This window comes from Neoarius graeffei, chromosome 8, assembly GCF_027579695.1.
Source record: "Neoarius graeffei isolate fNeoGra1 chromosome 8, fNeoGra1.pri, whole genome shotgun sequence".
Taxonomy (NCBI): domain Eukaryota; kingdom Metazoa; phylum Chordata; class Actinopteri; order Siluriformes; family Ariidae; genus Neoarius; species Neoarius graeffei.
In genome coordinates this window covers 85,671,316-85,692,876 of record NC_083576.1, presented here as the reverse complement: position 1 = coordinate 85,692,876, position 21,561 = coordinate 85,671,316, and the positions used below count along the sequence as shown (strand labels likewise).

At 43.6% G+C, this 21,561-nt stretch overlaps 1 protein-coding gene across 1 annotated transcript in view; it reads right to left on the bottom strand.

Moving 5' to 3' along the window:
* Window positions 1–21,561, bottom strand: part of poc1b (POC1 centriolar protein B) — a 112,336-nt gene that overhangs the window by 5,722 nt on the left and 85,053 nt on the right. Inside the window, exon 11 of the mRNA XM_060928413.1 lies at window positions 1,426–1,650. Within this exon, the coding sequence (XP_060784396.1) occupies window positions 1,426–1,650 (225 nt within the window). The remainder of the gene's footprint in view (window positions 1–1,425; window positions 1,651–21,561) is intronic.

The following is a 21,561-nucleotide window of genomic DNA, read 5'->3' as shown; positions in this document are numbered from 1 at the left end:
CATATTCTAAATATATTATCAAGCACAGTTTGAGTTTTAGCTGTTCATTGAATCATTGTTCAACTACTTTTAAACAATACAAATGTATTATGGATCACATTAATGCTTCTCAATCCCTTGCAAAGGTTCTTAACATGATCTCTGGCTCACAAGAAATCAATAAATGGAGTCCAACGTTGTGATTCAAACCTTACGCGAAAACATAAAATAAGCGTTTTTTTGGCAAAAAATGAACCTCATGGTGCCACCATTAGACTTTTGAATATGGTCAAAAAATTTTACAGGATGTATTTATTGGTGAAAAGGAACACCCGAACACAAATGCATCAGGTTTTATGAAAGTGAGGGCAACTGATGCACCGTATTGTCGGTGCTGTAATGGCTTCTGTTTGACCAATCAATGTACACTTAAAGTGCCATTCCACCATTGGATGTATTCTTTGGCATAAAATACAATATATTTTATGACAACATGACTAGACAGAGAAATCTTTTAGCTTCAAAATGATATATCAAACATAATTTTTTGACAACGACAAGTATATTAATTTTGCGACCAAAGTCCCCTACCCTTTTAATTTCCGCGCGGTAGTGAAACGTGATGTCATCGGCAGGTTCCCCTTCTTGTGTACCACGTCAGTCTATTTTTAGACCAGGAAACCCCCAAAGTGAGAGAGTCATTTCTCCTCGTACTGTATATGGGGGCCAAAAAAATTGCGAAAAATTTTGAGTAAATCTTTCAGTTAGCTAGATTTATTGGTATTAGCTAGATTTATTGGTATTATTTTTATCGCGTTCTATCCGCCATTGCTGATAATATGTGCCACGTCACACATCACGTGGTACACAAGAAGGGGAACCTGCCGATGACATCACGCGCGGAAATTAAAAGGGTAGGTGACTTTGGTCGCAAAATTAATATACTTGTCGTTGTCAAAAAATTATGTTTGATATATCATTTTGAAGCTAAAAGATTTCTCTGTCTAGTGATACCATTTATATATGTTGTCAAAATATATTGTATTTTATGCCAAAGAATACATCCAATGGTGGAATGGCACTTTAAGTCTAGGCCAATCACCATACACTTGCATCACTCATGGTTCCTCTTGTGCTGGGAGAGAATCTACCCTGGGATAGGAACTAAAAAAGTCCCTCAAAACGGTGTTCTAAGAACTACAATTGTTCTTAGCAAGAGAAATTTGAGAAGAGCCTGAAACTCAGTAGACATTTCAAAAGCGAAAGAAACTTTCTCCTAAAGTCACTACATTAGTCTCTGACAGTCCTTTTATATAATTTTATAATTGTTTTTTTTCTTGCTTATTTTTATGAAAAAGTACTTTGACCCCGAGTTGAAAGCACATCTCTAAAACCACCGACAGGTTTATAAAGTTCACTGGACAGAAGAAAAGTTGAACTGCTCACCTGAGTTAGAATGTCCAGTTGCTGAACGATGTGCTCCAGTGTGCTTCTCAATGCTGGTGAAGATCCAGAGCGCTCCCTCTGCAAGTCTGTGATGCCTGGCTCCAGAGTTTCCTCTTCTTCAGATTCCTCTTGGTGTTGTGTGTGAGTAAAGGTGGAGGCCAAGCCTGTTCTGGTGCTGGGACGCTCTCCAGAGTCCGAGATCCCACTTGCGTGCCTACCTGCACCCTAAATGACAGCAAAATGAAGAAACACAAGAACAGTGAGAAGATGCGAGACCATTAAGGGAAGCTAGAAAGGATGGAAGAGTATCTGATCATTTTAATTGACGAGGTCAGTTTGACTGCTCATATCCCCCGCACCATCAATTTCTTCTCGGTTTGTACCTTTGCTAATTCCCAGCCTTGTCTAGCAAAAAGCTAACATGCACTTCCTCTGAGAAACATGAAGCCAGCCACTGCATCCTTTCTCATGCTACATCATGGGGCAGCTGAGCAATTGGTGAACGTGCCAAGTGCCCTCTACCACAATCACGAAATCATGAAACAGATGCCCATGATTGGTTAGCGATGTTTTGACCGTCATGTCATCCCTCCCACCCTGAAAGCATGAGAATTTTGCTCTCTTGGACCCTGATATGGCTGTGGCATCATCTTGATATTCACACTTGTAACCTTGCAACCGTATGGCGAACGCTTCTCTGTTGTGCTAGTCGTGAGCCTGACTGGTCATATTTTATGAAAAAAAATTGTCCATAAGTTCAGTGGACATCTCAATTAACCTGAAACATGAAGACACTAGGGCGGCACGGTGGTGTAGTGGTTAGCGCTGTCGCCTCACAGCAAGAAGGTCTGGGTTCGAGCCCCGTGGCCGGCGAGGGCCTTTCTGTGCGGAGTTTGCATGTTCTCCCCGTGTCCGCATGGGTTTCCTCCGGGTGCTCCGGTTTCCCCCACAGTCCAAAGACATGCAGGTTAGGTTAACTGGTGACTCTAAATTAACCGTAGGTGTGAATGTGAGTGTGAATGGTTGTCTGTGTCTATGTGTCAGCCCTGTGATGACCTGGCGACTTGTCCAGGGTGTACCCTGCCTTTCGCCCGTAGTCAGCTGGGATAGGCTCCAGCTTGCCTGCGACCCTGTAGAACAGGATAAAGCGTCTAGAGATAATGAGATGAGATGAAGACACTAAAGAGTCTCTGACACAAGCTTCTAGTATCCAAACACCTGCTGCCGTGGGTGGTTTTGCCGAAATGCTGTTGGTTCTGTAAGGGTGTAGGGCCCCTGACCTTGTGGGCCAAGCGGCACCAAGACACGGCTCATCAACAACATGGAGGACTTGGACAGGGAAGGGATGGGAAGGCAAAGCAAGGGGGGAGGGTTGTCCACACATTCCTGCTCTAATACAGGAAGAAAATCGATTGCAGCTCCTTGCTTCCTGAGACGCGTCCTGACTTCAAAGGCCAGCGGTGGAGAGACAGAAGCATGGCCTGGGAGAGGAAGAGGGCTATTGGGGAGGAGGAGGTGAACAAAGCAGCCAGTGTGTAGCCCAGCCAGCTTGAGGGTCCCCTCCTGCAGCCGCAGGCCACATCTGGGAAACATCTGTTCTCCTCGTTTGTGAGCTCCTTGCTTTCCAGACCTTGCTGCCTCTTTTTTTTTTTGTTGTTGTTGGTTCTTCCTCTCCACCTCATCACACAGGAAGCTCAAGTGCAATGAGGCAGAAACTGGGGGAGAAGATAATGGTGATTGCCTGGCTGCCAATCAAATATCCATCAAGCAGAAACTTCTGACTAGGTCTCATGTTGAAAAGTGAAAACTAGGACATGGGCACTTTCTGTCGCATCAACCTGGAAAAGTGGGTGACAAGTGGAAAAACATTCATTCAAACTCAAAGGCTCTGAGGGTCCACTGGCCAGGCATGGAATCAGAGAACATTTCCCGCTGGAAGATGTGCCTTCACCGGGGAGGGTCAAGGGTAAAATATGCTTCCTCTGAAATGTGTGCAAATCTGCCATCACATCTTTTCAACCCACTGCTCATGCGTACACAGATGAAAACGCTTGAATGCGATGTTAACTGCTATCTTCCGCATACACGAGTTCACAGTCTGCCAAGACTGTCTACAACAGTAATATCACTCAGATCATATGGTGGAAAGAATCAACTTTTCTCTCCTAGAAAGCCAGGTTTGCTGTCCTGGACTCTTGCCCATGGGCAGCTGTGGCATTGATATTCAAACTTGCGCAGTCCGGATAAGGTGAATTCTTTCCTATTTTGCCACTTGTTAACTGTTAACTTTTTTCCACCCTTCTCACATGACATTGCTTCTAGGAATGGCCATTTGAAAGCATCCTGTTGGTTATCACCATTATGGTTAAACCATATCTTGCAGACAGTCAGTCAGTCATTTGACCCAATTTGTTCAAATGGCACAATTCCAGCCATTCATCTCCACACAGTCATTCAAGCAGCTTGATGACCAGGAGAGTAGAGTTATATAACAAAAACCTGAGCACCATATATAGCCAAGTGATGGTGCGATCCCGACAGCGTGTTCAGAGGGACTGAAGTGGGCACAGGTGGGTCATTAGAGCTTGAATATAATCATTCAGCTCTGAGGACAGACCCACTGCCATTATGTTGGCCGAGTTATAATTTATGTCAACAGGCTCGCTGGCTGCTAAACAGGTACTTGGCCTGCACCGAGCCAATGGGAATATTTATGAGCTCCTTGAGCTTCACAGAAAAGCCCAGACAAGCCTTTGAAATATCACACAGCTCCTCGTGCTGCGGCCCAGGCATGGAACGCTACGAGAGATCAGAGTGATCGTGGAAAATCGTGTCCTCTCCTAACTCCATTAATAAAACGAAAACTCAGTCACGTGGCTTTTCACTGCAGTATAATCCTGACATTACTGTTTCAGTGCAGCTGATTTAAAGCCTGCGAGTAAAACCAAAACCTCATGTTCACACTTTTGCACTAACAGACGTTGTATATTTCACAGTTCCAACAGAGGTCAAGATTTTTCAGTGACACAGTATGCAATTTAGGTGTAGATATTCTTTCCTTTTTATCTGGTTAAGAAAATGAAAAAAAAAAAGCCTCAATGAGGCTGTAGCTCATACCGGCCACTGTTGTTGTGTGCGAGTTTGAAAGACGATCAATCCTGTGGGAGGAGTAGCGACTTTTGTGAAATTGTATATGACCCTTGTGTAGCCTCATCCATGGAAGGTGACGCCACCTGGTGAACAATTCTTCTTGGAAAATGTCTTTAGAGTCTTTTGGGTGAGTTTCAGTGAAAACATCCCAGCATTTTACGAAGAGCAGCGTTTAATGTGACAACTCACCCAAAAATTTCAGACACCCATAAAATCGTAAATATGACGGATGACGCCACCATCTTGACAATTTTTATGCACGCCCACCTGGGGAACATTGTATGTGAATTTGATCAAAATCTGATGAATCCTGTAGGAGAAGTAGCGATTTTTGTAAATTGTGGACGGATCACGAACAGATGAACGACGCGTGATCGCATAAGATCATCTGGCCTGGCCTACAGCTGGATGAGCTAATTAGAATATGTCATAGTATGGACATCGTATGTTATACCCTTGTGCTGTTGATTCATTTTTTCAGGGTTATATTAATGCACTCGTGAATTTGCATTTGGCATAGTCATGTGGTTTTATGAGCCTAATCTTCCGTGCTGCCTCAAGGCAACTTGGAAGAGTTGAAAATAATTTATACAGTCAAGTTTAAAGAAGGTCTTTCCTCCTCCATGAAGTGGGTTATCCCGTGCCAGATACCAACCTGGAATTTATACCCTCGCGTTATTAGAGTTGAAAGCTTCCAAAACCACATCATGAGATTTATGACAAAAGAATGTCTCTCTGATCACATAAGGATCCAAATTCTTCTTGAAACAACTGGTTTAACCCCAATTGTCCCGCTCATCAAAAGCAAAACACTCAAACTTTACGGTCACGTCAAATGTAGTACAAAAGGACTGTAAAAAATGTGTTTCGAAGGAATGATAACTGGTAAAAGAAGCGCGAATGAAAAAGATGGCATGAGAACATCTATAATTGGTCAGAGCTCAACCGTGACACTCTAAACCAAGCCACTCAGAATCGGGAACTTTGGAGAGAACCAAGTCATGCGAGTGCACGTTTTGCCACAGGTGGAGATAGTGTTCTATAATAACGTACGCATTCGAATATAATAACAGCTCGCTTACAAGGAGTTTCCGGCAGACACTCAACAAAAATATTTAAAACCAGACAGTAATATGCGCTAACTTGTACAAACCGGGACGTCTGGTCACCGTACACTATAGATCCGGAACGGTAAGAGACAGAGAATGACACTTAGTGAGGAAAAGTTGCGGCCTGCCGCCCTGAAGAAGAAGAAAAAAAAAAGAAAGCCGATTGAAAAAAAAAATATCATGAAAATTGACAGTTATAAGCGACTGAAAAAAATCCTGTTTTTCAAGGATCATTCCAGATCAGTGATCAAGATCAGCACCAAAAGTCATAGCAACGTAATTCAGCCCAGAGAGATTGTTCATGTGAAATTTGGTGATGACTGGTTGAAAACTGAGGGAGAAATAGCATCCTAAAAAACGCTAGGATACTACTAGTACTAATAATAATAATAATAATAATAAGAAGAAAGATCCTAAGTGAGAGTAAGCATTTGCGCCAGCACTGTTAACGCAAATTAATAAAATGTGTGTTGATATAGTGAAGGTTCTGGAAGGAGTCTCCAGTATCAGTCAGAGGTTAAAGTGTAACCTTTTTAAAGCTTTCCAACATGGGGAAGTCTTCAAGACAAAAGCCGTTTATGCTTTCCATTCCTTGGCGGCATGACAAGCTGCATTTCTTTGTACTATTAACTTCAAGAGAAAGGGAAAGAGAATGTAGGCTTTCATTAACCAGGCCGAGATCACGGCTACCAAAAACAACTCTAAGCCACTGAATGGACCACAGCCAATCAGATGGCTAGTTAAACCCTGTGAGAAGTGGCTAATCGCTAAGAAAATCTGTAATGCTGTGTGGGAATGTAGAAAGCCAGACTCCGTGTGGTGACAGCGCTAACCCTAGGGTGATTTGCTGTATATATAATATGGGATTGTGTAGATGAAGGTAAACCAGTGATTAGACAACCACAAGTCCTGGAGTAAAATCATATTCAGAAGTCCCCTCCCCCCAAACAAAAAACAAGACTTGCCCATTGGAAATCAAACCGGCTGACAATCCACCATCCTGTCTGAATTAATTTGGTGGTTAATTGACTATCTTTTGAAACATTTTGTCCAGTTCCTGAACCAATAGGTGAGCTAACTCATAACTGTATCTACCCAAAAAATTTTTTCAAGTGTTTCAAGAGCTTGAATGTTAAAACACCACTTCAGCTAAGGTCTCACGTAGCCGGAATCACTTCATGGTAGACACTGGTAGATGATTTTGAGCCTTCCAGGGGCCAGCCGGCACATCTTCCAGGCCATTCCATTGGGAGCTACCTTAACACCTGGGAAGGCATGGCTTCCAACCCAGAAAGGTTTTGTCATGTTGAAAATTGCCATGGGTCAAGCACTGGATGAATTCACCCGTTGCAAGCATGAAGGCATCTGCGAGCATCCTTGAGGCTTACGTGGGTTACCAGAGCACTTCATCACAACCATCGAACTCAGAATGTTCACGGAACAACATTCTGCAGAAAGTGAAAAAAGTTTGCCTAGAAGGCGTGGTTTATTTTGCCTTGCCGTGGCTATGTTGTACTGCCGTCATGAAAACAGTACACACTGCAGTCATTGCTGCAAGACCATACATTGCTGCTGCCATTGGTTTACTGGCCTCTTCTGTTGCTACCGTGGTGGCTACCTCGGTTTCGTTTGCATATTTACTCCACCCAAATTTAATGTGACCTCCGAAATCTGCCAGAATGGCCATGGTAGCTCCAGCTATGGTTCTCGTGGATCAAACAGCTACGTGCGACATTAGCTTTATGCTAAAATACTTGCACAGGATACAAGCATTGTGCTGCTATGAAAATGAGAAAAATGTTTATTTTCGGTCATAACAAATAGGTTCCTATGAACCAGTTATGGAGGGAGTACACAGGAACAGAGGAACACAGGAACCGCTTTTCCCTTCAATTCCATTCACTAAAACACATTAAGTGATTAGGAGCGTAACGCCTCCCGTCTCGTGATGGAGATGAGAACATTTCCCTTGTCACAGGATGCCCTGTAATGGCATTAAAGTGAGCACTCCCTAGTACAAGGAAGCCTTAGTGAAATCAAAGGCAGCATTAGCTTTTGACCCGTCGCCCACTCCTTCATCCAGTTCATTTCAGTCTTCAATGACTCGCTCGCTGCCTCTTTATCAGCTTCGGTGCAGATCAAAGTCTGGTTTCCGCTGTGTGGAGTACCTGCTCAAGGAAGCCTAATGGAGATAAAGCTCCACTCTGGCTCCACTCACATGCTTCATCTTGGTGTGTGCGCGCACCATATACTTCTTCCTGTGCTTCTCAAAATGGATCGGGAGGCACCCGAAGCGGCCCTCAAATCCTGTATGCATACTCGTGTATATTCTTTATTCACTTTAAACCCAAAAGGAATATAAATAAAAGATAATATCAGTGTAAAGCAAGATCATGTCCAGCAATATGGTGTGAGCTAATCAAGACCTCATTTAACCTACAGCAAGTCAGAAATCCACATCACGGCTGCCTTTGCAGATATTTTGGTGAGCTTCCTTTGCCTTTTGCTGAGTGAAGCAAGCGGAGATGACCACCGATGCTGGCGGGTACAGCGGAAACGTGAAACCAACACTTGTCATGTTGAATGTAGGCCATTTCCTGCCAAGGGAAGTGAGCCATAGCCATCTGAAGCTGCTTCCTGAGACTGAGAAAAGAGGGCCGTGACTCGACAGGGCCCTGGAATTACTGCAAGACCATGGAATTTGAAAAAGTTCCAAAATATCTCCTTGCTTTTAGAACAAAAATGTTGTTTGAAAGTACATGAAATTCTCAATCCTGATTGGCCAGAGGACTTTAGTTTTATTATTGTTAATTCTCTACAACAGCAGCTCTGACATTAGTGCAGCTCCAAATCCCAGCTTCGCATTAACGGCCTCGTTCTAATACGTATGCTACGTCAAGTATGCTAATAAACACCATCTCTTTTTGCACAGAGACCGTCCACAGCTGCCATGAAATCTGCACTGTTTTATAAACAGCTTTTTGCCTTACAGATGACGATGACGACGACATCATACTTCGACTGGGATTACTGTAGCGTGTGAAAACGTTAATCGTGCAGTTAGAAACATGAATCCTGGACAATGATGATAGTAGTGTCTGTACTTAATGCTCGTGCTCTGTCTTGTTCTCTCAGGCCGGTTTGTCAAGGCTGCATTATTATCAGTTTCCTGCACCTCGTGAAAGACCAGGTCACAGGATATAGCGCTCTTGTGCAATCGAGCAAACCGCTTATCCGAGAGACGGCAGCAACAGATCTGTCAGGAAACGCATGATAACAGACAGGAAAGAGAAAGAGCAGCGCAGGGCAGATAATGCACCAATATTAGCCTGGTGATTGGCGCTGAATGGCTTTCTGAAGAAACGGGGGAGATTCCTATGGAAATGGGTGAAGTGGGGGAGGAAAAAATAAAAACGACAAAAAAAAAAAAAACAGGCGAAGGCTTCATCTTGACAAAATTCCTGTGTGAAGTGCAGTCTGTCACCGAGATCCCACTGAGAAGATGAGTCATCGGACAAGAACAAGCAAGCCAGAGAGAGAGAGAGTGTGTGTGTGTGTGTACACACAGCTCCAGATATTCAGTAAGCTGTTTGGGCTGCCTGTGATTATCCCAATCACGAGGCGATAAAGTACTGCAGAGATTCAAATCATCGCTAATGTTCTCCTCATGAACAAGTGCTGTCATTATCCTGATGTTTTTATTTCACCCTTTAACGTATCGCATTGTACCATAGAAACACAGTCTCGCAACCAGATGGACTTAAAAACTGTGCACATAAAACCCTCGCTGAATGATTCATATCGACTCGGTTAAGTCGTGATGAGAAGATGCAGTGCTAAATAACCTGCAGCCTAAAATGCCTAGTGTCTGCTGTTCAGAGCTGGTTATTGTTCGAGTCCTGTCAGGAAACCCAGTTTGGCAGAAACGCAGGCGAAGCTCAACAAACCGGCTTGCATCCAAAGGAAATTTAGCTCCTTATATAAAAGACGTTAGCACAGATGAATCATATCACGGTGGAGGCTAAGCCTCTTGACTGTGCTGTATAAACAGGGATAACATGGTAGCCAGGACAGGCATCGAGTCACTGCCGCCGACATTCATAAATTTTCGTGTAAGGAGAAGAAATGTGGAAAGACTCACTGCTAGAAGTGAGAAGGCTCCACACAGACTGAAGCTGTAACATAAAACAGTGCACTACTCAAAAAACAACAACGTCTACATGGGACGTTGATTTGCGCACATTATTTCGAAAACCTTTTTCATGATATGAAAGAAGGAAACGTAATGATGATTATGTGTAGACTACGCCGTGTTGATGTGGTTTACAGCCTGGACAGGCAGACCAGGTGAGCTCACATGGCAGATACAAATTAGAGCTCGCTGTGGCGCTTCAGAACAGGAAGCCATTAGCACGGCATTACCCAGCGGACTCGGGCCAGGAAATTAAATCCGCCCGTCTTCGAGAAACTGATGTCACCGTTCTGCCTGTGGGTAATGGATCATTACTGCCTTCCGTTACGAGGCTGAGAGGTGGACTGAGTGGGGGGTCAGAGACCGAGAGACTGCACGCGTGAGAGAGAAAGACAGGAGAGAGGACTGCTCATGTATTCAAGTGTAAAGAGCACACACTATATTCCAGCTGGAGGTCTGGTTTCAAACTCTTGTTGAAAGGGTTAAAAGAAAAAAAAGTGGAGGTGAAACACTCAGAGTCAGTGCTGTATCTGGCTAAAAGTAAACGCAAACTACCCGTTCTATAGCTGTATTCAACTACAGGTTGTAACTCGTAACTTCCGACTAAAAAGAAAACACCACCTTGGAATTCCTACTCAAGAACTCGGGATCCAGTTGTTTTTTTTTTTTAATTCTCCTTGTTGTTGTTTTTTTAGATCTGATATTTCTAGTTTTTTTTAAGCATTTACTTTAAACACTGAAAGGAGTTCTAGTTTTAGCAAACTATATCCACACCATGAAACGTGGACCGATTCAGTTGAAAACCCCCAGGCGCTGGCAGGAAGATAATGTTGGTTTACTGTTTAACCCAGTGGTCCAATCATTAACACCAGGGTCAACAACACGCTGTGACTCAGGCAGCGCCGTTATCTGCTGCAGATAGAACACAGCCCACGGACACCTCATTCAGCTGTGTTTGAACACTCCCGCACATCCGGTGTGCTATTCACACTGCGTGCAGTCATATCCACTTCCCTTATGCTTTTAGAGGAGCAAATCTGGGAGAGAGATAACGCAATGACTGGTAGTGAAGTTAAACATGAGCATATTGTGTATGAGGGGAAAATCATTACCGAATAAAACTACAGGTTGAAATGTTAAAAGAAAAAGAAAAAGAAAAAAAAACTATGTTTATTAATACGGAGGGGTGTTAAAACATTTCATAATTATCGTATAATTGCATGAATTGTTAATAATATTATGAACACTAGTAGTAGTAGTGGTGGTAATACAACCACGTTTGCCAAAATAAATAAATTAATTAATTAAAAAAATTTTGGAATGCAGTGTAAAACATCAATAAAAACAGAATGTGATGATTGGCAACTCATGGAAACCCTACATTTCACTGAAAACAGTACAAAGACAACAAATGTTGAAACTGAAAAATTATTGTTTCTTTGAAAAATCTCATCTCATCTCATTATCTGTGGCCGCTTTATCCTTCTACAGGATCGCAGGCAAGCTGGAGCCTATCCCAGCTGACTACGGGCGAAAGGCGGGGTACACCCTGGACAAGTCGCCAGGTCATCACAGGGCTGACACATAGACACAGACAACCATTCACACTCACATTCACACCTACGCTCAATTTAGAGTCACCAGTTAACCTAACCTGCATGTCTTTGGACTGTGGGGGAAACCGGAGCACCTGGAGGAAACCCACGCGGACACGGGGAGAACATGCAAACTCCACACAGAAAGGCCCTTGCCGGCCCCGGGGCTCGAACCCAGGACCTTCTTGCTGTGAGGCAACAGCGTTAACCACTACACCACCGTGCCGCCCTCTTTGAAAAATATATTCTCATTTTGAATTTAATGACAGCAACAGGTTTCAAAAAAGTTGGAACAAAACACTGGAAAAAACAAAACAACTCAACTAATTTGGTTAATTGGAGGGGAAGCCATGGCCTGGTGGTTAGCGTTGGGACCAAAAGGTTGCCGGTTCAATTCCCTAAACCATCAGGAATGGCTGAAGTGCCCTTGAGCAAGGTACCAAACCCCCAACTGCTCCCAAGGCTACTCTGGGTATGTTATGTTGTACGTCGCTCTAGATAAGACCATCTGCTGTTAATGTAATGTAATTGGCTACAGGTCAGTAACATGACTGGGTATAAAAAGAGCATTCCAGAGAGGCGGAGTCTCTCAGAAGTAAAGATGGGGAGGGGTTCACCAGTCTGTGTGGGCAAACAGTGCAACAATTTAAGAATAACCTTTCTCAAATGTAAACCTGCAAAGGATTTGGGGATCACATCATCTATGGCAGATGAAGCGAACTTTTATTCATAGTGCTGGGTTGCATCTGACGTCACATCCGCCTCATTAAGCTACAGTCACACTACAGCTCGTGAGGCTTTGCGATGGTTTATCGATGAAAATGAGGCATTTTGGTGGTTATATACACGTGAGCTAAAAGCTGTGGTCACACAGCGTGCGAACATTTGACTGTCATACCTTCACGCGCTCGAGTCTGGCGCAGCTCAAGTGGCTGTGCTTGTTCACAGAGCGCGCGGTGCACGCGCTTGGGACCCAGTCATTATGGGAAACACCTGATACTGATTTGAGCGTAATCAGCACACGCAGATATGGAAGCTGTTTTCACAGAGGCTTTGCAAAGTATTATCATGTTTGTTTTTAGCCACATTTACAACGCTGTTTAAATAATCTGCTTTATGATTCTGCTTTCGTTTGTGTTTTGTTTGTGTAAATAATCACATCTGCTGATAGACACTCTTCATGCACTTAGATCCGTCTACCGCCGTCTATCTTGTAGTGTCCTGATCCCCAGATCTTTAACCCAGCCACATATAAAAAGTTGTAGCCTCCATGCTCTTCCAGGTTTTCATCTATGTGTCCATGTAGAAGGATGGCTGGAGCACCAGGTAGTTTGAGATGTTGGGGAAGTCAACGGATGGATAATCTTCCAACTCCTAGGAAAATTCCTTCTTTGTTAGCGTGTAAGGATCTAAACCCATTGAGTGGTTTCTATATCCACTTCTTTAGCATGTAATTCTTGGTTTTAATAACTTGCTTGTTTTCTGTACAAAAACATGGCAATAAGTTCTTGTGTTAATGGACCAGACTCCACTTTTGGATCATTAATCCCTTTTGACTGAGAATGACCTGTGCGCATGGATTGATGTTGGCTTCTGGTACCATCCATACAGTTTTACATCCATACAAGACCTACAATTAAAATTTTTTAATTGCATTTATTTAATTCCTGAGCTCAGATCTGTAACAGGGAGTGATGTTGCATCCCATTTAATACACTTTACAGTAGATTATTAGATTCTAATAGAACAGATGAGCCAAAATAATTGGAGATCCTTTTTAATTGGCCTCGACTCGTTACAAGTATGAATAGATGGGCTTTAAAGTAGAAAAGGTTGAGAACCCCTGATCTATGGTCCATAATATCATTAAAATTGTGATGGAGTGCCCATCACTACAGTTGAGTATGTGCTTTGACGGCCATACCAACGAGCCTAGCTCTTTGGTGTTGTGGTCAGGGTGCAGGTTTGGCATCCTGTAGACCTGGGCTCAAGACAGAATAAGGTGACTGTTCTCTTGCTTCACAACAGATGGTGTCAGAAGTGGGATAACTTGCTAGGAGGCCATCAGAGGTGTGCCCTGTATATGAGCCATACGAGGGACCCCCAGGATAGGTGGCCCCCGTGTGAGGGACCCCAGAGATGGGTGAAGCAGCAGGAGTGGGTGGGGCACCCTGGTATGGTTAAGAACCCCTGATCTATGGTCCATAATATCATTAAAAGTGTGATGGAGTGCCAGTCACTACACTTGAGTATGTGCTCTGACGGCCATGCCAACGAGCCTAGCTCTTTGGTGTTGTGGTCAGGGTAAAGGTTTGGCATCCTGTAGACCTGGGCTCAAGGCAGGATAAGGTGACTGTTCTCTTGCTTCATTACAAAAAGATTCAGAGAATCTGGAGAAATCTCTGTATGCAAGAGACAAGGCTGAAAACTGACATTGGATGCGTGTGGCCTTCAGGAGACACTGCATTAAAAGCAGACAAGTGTCTGCAGTGGAAATCATTTTAGTGGAAAGTACTCGATGGGATGATTTCTGAGATCAAGTTTTAAAACACTAATTTTGTGCAAGAGTGTCACACCTGCGTGCCTTGGCGCGTGCATCAGATAGACTCTCGGGCGCGCGCCATAAACAACTCGCACCTGCACAGGATTAAGGTGCAATCAGCGTGCCGATATAAAAACTGTGAAAAAACACTTACTTTGCAAACTATTGAGTTGCGTTCCTGACATGTTACCGAGCCTTATTTCTTTGTCCGAGTTCCTTTTTTTCGTCTTTGATTCTGCCGAGTCTACGATACCCTGTTGTGCCTGCCGCTCTGGATTGTTTACCGTCTTCACTTGTATTAATAAACACACCTTCTGCACTTCCATCCGTCTCCCAACCATCTCTGACAGAATACTTCACACTCCCTGATAAAGAGAAGCACAGTCACCTGTTCATACGCCAAGTTCAGGAACAAACTCATGTTAATGGCGCTGAAACAGACACCGTCACATGGTGCGGTTGGAGTCTTGTTCTCGGACTTGACTCGAAATTTTCTTTAAATGACTTGGACTTGAACATGGGGGACTCGAGACTGGACTCGGGGTTTAGTGACTCGACTACAACACTGCTGCTGAGCGAGCGGTTTGTAAACAGACGAACACGTGGTTAGGACGCCTTGCGTTAGGAAATAAAATGTACCGAAACAAGATATTGCATACCAGCTATGGGGATGGGTATCAGCTCAAACAATTCAGAAAGGGGAGTGGCTTAAATGATTCCTGAACCAGCATATTGACCTGTGTCACTTTAATAGAAAACGAATCAGAACTTTGACTGATCAGTATCCAGAGGTTTTTCAACGTGCTTGAGATTCTTTTTCGACGAGTGACGCTATAGTTGTATGGACGAGCAAATATGGTGCAACAGCAACACTGTGCAATAGTGAGACTATTTTTAACGTGCACAGTGATGACTGTCTGGATTTACAACCATGTTGGTGTCGATTTCGGGCATCGTCTTGTATCACATTGTAAAGGCATCATTCGAGCGCAAAATTTTCAGGTATGGGTTCGTACTGCTTTCGCTCGGTCCGTTTCTTCAACTCATCACAACCTCACTGACACTTTTCCATCTTGTTTTTTTTTTTACCCCCTGCCATGTCCTATACCTACTCACTCTCGTCTTTCTCACGATAATTTGCTGTCCTTTCAGTTTCCTGCCTATTTTTGTTTTGTGCAACACATCCTGTTCTTGTGCTCCACTTAGCCTTAATATTTCGGTGCGTCTCGTGTCCGAGTCATTTTTTTTTTAACTTTCTGTTCCTCATTTTCCACCGTGGCTCTTCCACTTCTTGCGAGTTTGCAGTCAGCACTTGTATTTCCACTCTCCACCCATCTCTCACCTTCTTCCTCTCCTCGCTTCAGCCACTTCTGTTCTCCCCTCCCCTCCCCCACTTGCCGTCCGTCTCTTGCTGTCCAAGACTTGAAGTTGAAGTGACGAATGTATGTCATGGTCAAATTAAAGATTTGCTTTTCCAGAAAAGAAAAACATCCTGAGGACTATCGAGGAGGAAGAAAAATGTAATTAATTAACTTTTTGACGTTGCTTGTTCTTTCCAGACACACTCACTCACTCAATCGTGTTAATTTTTATGTAACTGACCCACTTTAAATGTTTTCCCCCCACATTGATTCCTCTGTCTACTCCACATGACGCACAGAGCAGAAGGTTAATGCACCAAGAGCTGTTACTTCCTTAAATCACACGAACGTCGTTCACAGTTAAACCCTGAGCTGAGTGTTGAACTGAGACCTTCCATGCAAATGTTGAAAAGTGCGTCAGCGTGTAACCAAAACCAAATTCACAAATGATTCTGAACGCACATGGATTTACATAGGTTTCCATTATTTATTTTTTTGCATGAGTAATGAGTACGTCTAACACACGCAGGCTGACTGGCTGCATGGATGTTTAGCGTGCTAATAAGCTTGCAGCGCTACAGCAGAGTAGGTGAAGGTTCGTGCTTTTGACTGACAGCCATAGTCATGGGTGGCTCGGGGCCCAGCTGAGCCCGTGCCCTTCAGAAAGCTCAGCCGGAGACGGTTGTGCACAGCGAGAGAGTCTCGGAGGCAGCGGGGGCTCTTTCAAGCCTGCCATTAGCCCTGGAGCCACACGCAGGACCTTCTTGATACAATACAGGCTGCCATGAAATGTAACAAGTCGAGGTTTCTTGTACGTTTTGAGGCCACTGTCTGGACTTTGTCATTTTTTTTTTGTCTTGAACATTTTATCTACTCGTTAGATCAGTCGTGAAGGGTGTAGTCGGTGTTGCTCAGGTGTCTTGGAGAAGAAAATCACCAGTAGCGCAAGAATTTCCAGCACAGTGTTTAATCAAACGAAGCTGAACGGTGAACGAGGTGCTCGTGATTTAATGCACAAAAACAACTAGAACTCCAAGACAAGCCAATCAGTTCACTTCTTCCAAACTTCAATATTGCAACTGATTCCATTTCAGCAGTGTGGTTGATTTACTGTGTAGCTCTAAACCAGAATGATTCAAAAAGAACCTGAACTTCTCGCATGTTCTTGTGTGAATCAGTGATGTGTGGTGTGGTGTGGTTCTTCCTCTTCTTTTGCTCTTCTCACCACAGCACAAGTCATTCACTTCCTGTTCTCACACACCGAAAACTCTGCAGAGTAAGCTTGTGGTTTGGACCTCCACACACTCCAACAAGTCAAAGACATTACATATCTGATGGTGGTGTAGAAACATGAGGCTACCTCTGAGGTAAGCCAGTGATAAATCCTCGTTGGCTTGGCTGTCGAGACTCCTGCCAGTGACGAGCAGCAGATAATCCGAGAACAGAATGCGTGTGAACAGACACAGACGTCTTCAAGCCAAGCTCAGGAAGCAGACGATCATGACTCGCTGGCACAGTACTTCCTATGACCTGGATTAGTGCCACGGGAGGGACGTGATGCTACTGAGAGTTCCTCAAATCAGGCTGAAAAGCACAATTTGGGATGTTTCAGATTTTCACCACGATATTGAAGCCACTAGGGAGTGTGCTTTTCAGACTGGGGCGTGCGTGAATGGATGTGAATCAGTGTTTTCAGAAACCTTTTAGCATGTAAGCAGGTTTACATCCCCTTTAATCATACTGTTCCCACAGGAACCGGGTTTCTACATACTCCATCATCTGGCTCATGACATTTCTGAAGCGGTGTAACAATCGATGGCTTCAGTTTCCCAGTCTGGTCAAGCTGATTAGGCTAAATGCAAGAAAAGAGGCTTGGACTTATGCCTTTCTCTGGGCGCTTTTTCCCACCAACCAAGTTCAATGTAAAACTCAAGGGACAGATCTAAGGCTCCTGAGGAACCCCTTCAAGCCCTCAAGAACCTTTGCATTCCATTAGTCTTGCTTTGATGATGCCTTTAGGTCACTCTGTGATATCCGAGCAATCCCAACTGAGAATTTACAAAAATCCTAAAATGGTTCAACCTTAGCAGCTTTTCTGTCTACCACTCAATAAGATCACACCAGATGGTTTCCTTTTCAGAAAAGGGTTTCCCTTTCAGAAAAGGTTCCAGGTCGAACCCTTTTAGAAAGCTGAAACTGCAAGTCTCACTGCTAGCAAACGTCAAAATGAAAAGCGGCTGTTCGTTTTCTATGTACGCGGACTTCACGGAACAGCGATTTCAGCCACAACAAACTTTGAACCAAGATTCTCAAGTTTGTGCAAATTATGTATGATGTGAAAAAGCTAAACACGGTCTTGAATGAGTCCTCGGACACATGTGAGCTGATGTTTCGTGAGTTCCAGAGATGTCCACAAGCGCTGGTAACCAGCGGTTTTCTCCGCCTAGATAGACAGTCTGCGGCAGCTACTCGATCCAAGAAAAAAACAAAAGCTTGCCTTTCAATGTTCAAGCGATTTATATCGTCTCCGCTGCCCATAATTTGCTGCGAATCCAATTATTCCACCACGCAATTATCTTCGATTTGGGTCTAGCAAGCTCTGATTGGCTGAGCCAGACCACTTGACCACACCGTAGTGTATGTAGTTATGTTACAGAGCCAGGCAGCGTACTACAGAGGGGAACTGAGAAAGCCGGGGACACACACCTGGAGGGAAATCTCAGACATATTTTGCAAGTATTTTACAGGGAAATGGTGAGTAATTGATTAGCCAAGAGTGCACCAGAAGGCATGTAAATTTCGAAATTTTCCAGGGTGGTATATCCCCAGACCCCCCCTAGCATTAACGCACCTTTGGCTCCGCCACAAATTCCAAAGCCGCCTACTCCTTTTTTTTTTTTTTAGCCGGCGACTTCAGATTTTCTGGAGAACCCCAAGTTCCCTGCCCACGATTTTAGTTCCTACCTGCATTTACTGCGTGATGCACAAAATAAAGGACGAAACGCTTATAACCATCAAAAAAGTCAAAGTCCTTCCCACGCCTTACAGTACCTGGTATTCCTGGGCAGTCTCCCACTCAAGTACTAACCAGGCTCAACTCTGATGGTGGCGCATCGGGCGGCGCCGATCTCCGTTTCCGTAGCCCTCGGCCTCTCGCCTATTACATAGCTAGGGTTACAGTGGGGGGCTAGTCCTCTGGTAACCACGAGTGTTTAACTCCCCATGCACATCTGTATTGCAGCATGCCTTGCCAGATGGTAGTAGGTACCATTTTTATGATGGTCTTTGGTATGACCCGACCGTGAATAGAACTCACGATCTCCCGATCAAGAGGCGGACTAGGCCACTAGTCGGTGCTTATAACCATGGTTTCATTTTATCCTGTTATATACAAGCTCTTGTTAAACATGTATAGAGATGTTATGAAGAAAAATAAAGCTTGGAAGGAAGTAGAGAGCGCTGGTGCCTCTAGTGAGTGAATGTAAGGAGTACAGATCGCTTGCTTTGCGAAGCCCAGAATGTAACCAGGAAATAAAAACTGATTTTCACACTGATTGGTGCTTTATTAGCCCATTTGACCATAAGGCCATTGCCGTGGCGTCCGTCATCCACAATTCAGTTAAATCGTATCTCCTCCGTCAGTTCTCCACGGATTTCCGCTCCGATTGTTTTGTTTGAAAGAACTCATCACTCCACACAAAACTTGGTTGCTGTTTTGTCAATTTTTTGCTAACGAGTTACTAATTAGGCCAAATTAATGAATTTTCCAGGCCTCTCACTAGAATTGTATCTCCTCTCAGAGTTCTCATCCGATTCCAGGTCTGATCGATATTTTGGCTCGATCTTCCCTTGAGGAACAAAACTTGGTCATTTGTTTGTTGATTTTCCTGTTGTAAACAATTTGTTTATTTTCAGCTAAATCTTGTCTCCTCCCTCCTTCAGTTCTCAATGGATTTCAGTTCTGATTGTTTTATTTGAAAGAAATCGACCTTCTGCACAAAACTTGGTCGTTGTATTGTCAATTTTTTGCGAACAAATGTGTAAAATCAGGTCAACTTCATGCATTTTCTTCTGACTAGATTTGTATCTCCTCTCTCAGTTATCATGCGAATTCAGTTCTGATCGACGTTTCGGGTCGATCTACACTCAGGGAACGAAATCTAGTCCTTTGTTGATTTTCCTGTTGTAAACAATTAGTCGTGGAGGTTGGTCCTCTCTCACATTGTCACATTTCAGTTTTGTTTGGTCGTCATGGCTGTTTTGATGGCAGGCCAGATGAGCTCCTACATCCTTGACATTCTGGTTTAATTTGTGTTGAACTGGTTGCATTTAAAAGCTATACATAGCTACAACAATTTCATGTCAGAGCTTTTTTTTTTTTTTAAATAATGCTGGACACGCCCACCAGCTACAGACTACAAGTGTCTCGAGTGACTTGTCGCCTTGGTTGTGTTGATGTAGGGTTAAAGAATGTAGTTAAGACATTATCGAGAATGAGACACCATTTTTCTGGGCAGGATATCATTTACGTTTAAAATTTTGGTCTTCAGTAGCATCTTTTCCTCCACAAATCCGTACAGAATTAAAACCAAGTCGATTACACGTTACACATCCCAACCCTCTGAACAGGATGAGTGAGTAAGGATGTCACCCAAGAAAGGGAGAATCCCATTTTATCAGTGCCAGAGAAAAGTCTTGATCATGTGCTAAGTAGGAAACCAAAAGCCCCAGCCAGCACCATCTTGACTTTCCCACAGCTGGGTTGGTCAGACACGGCTTCCTGTGCCAGACAGGAACAAACCCAGCACTGAGTTTCACAGCACCTCCGGCGTATCATATAAACACGGCGTGAAACGAGCTCCTAATTTTAGCTCTGCGAGAAAGGTGCTGGGATCTCCTTCCACTAACGGGCTCATAAATAAGCAGATACGCCAGCTCGCAGGGGAGCCGAGGCATGACAGGAAGAGAGAACGGTGTGGCATCCAATGAACGTGCTGGAACTCGAGCTCTGAACCTGATGCACTCTTCCACTATGGCTCAGAAGGAAAGGTCAATGGAGGTCAGCACAAAGAGTGGGTGAGGAGATCAGTGAGTCAAGCCTTCAGACGAGAGTGGCGGATGTTTTTCCTGTGTGTACTTCACAAGAAGGATGGGGGAGGTTTAAGAAAAGGAAAAAAAAAGCACTTGTGGGAGACGGAAAAAAACAACGAGAAGTGGGTTATTGTTCATCATCATTGACCATGTGGGTTGGGGTTAACGTCAATCACGTCTCCTCTCATTAATAAAGTAAAACGCTAAACATTTACTGTGCTGTTTTTTTTTTCTTAATCTTAGTAAAAGGAGATCTTCTGTGTTCACAATAACGTAACTGGACCACGCTAGATGACAAAGATCTCAAAATCGACTCAAAAAAAAGTATCAAGATGATTTGCCTTAAATCTTCAAACACAGCTGATGATTGTGATGCTGATATTGCGATAGGTATATTTGTGATTTATTCAATTCACATTGACTGGATATGAGCAATCGCACGCTCTGATTGGCTACTCTACTACTAGAATATCAGCTCATACACCGTGCGTAGAGAAAAACAAAATGGCAGAGCGTGCCGCTGAACCAACCGAGGACGAAATAAAAACTACTCGAAAACAAAACCCCCAAAAATACAAAAAAAGAAGGAAAAAAAAATGGAATGAAAGTATTTGATGGCAAGAACGTATCTTTTTTTGGTTTTAATTTTTCAAGAATTATTAATGTATTTTTCACAAATTGCTCCCATCATTTCGCCGGTTTGTTAAGTGTACGGTTTGTCAATCTCACCGTACATGGATTATGGACCCTTTCCACGTGACGTCACGACAAACGCGGCCGCCATTTTGGACATGTACTACCAGTAGTTTACCACAGCCAGCATTGAGGAACGGCAGCAAAGAAAGTGTTTATTTTCAGCAAGACTTCCATCATGCCACTATATTGTTGTGCACCTGGATGTAGTAACCATCAACAAACAAGCCAAGGGTTATCATTTTATCGGATCCCGGTAGATGCTGACCGACGGAGAAGATGAACAGCGGCATACCAACGCTTGTGTAGTGACCACTTTGTTGGAGGTAAGACGAATAAAATTAGCCAGAAAAGGCATTACATTGCTGTTAACATTCCATTCTAGTTTACTGTAATTATGATC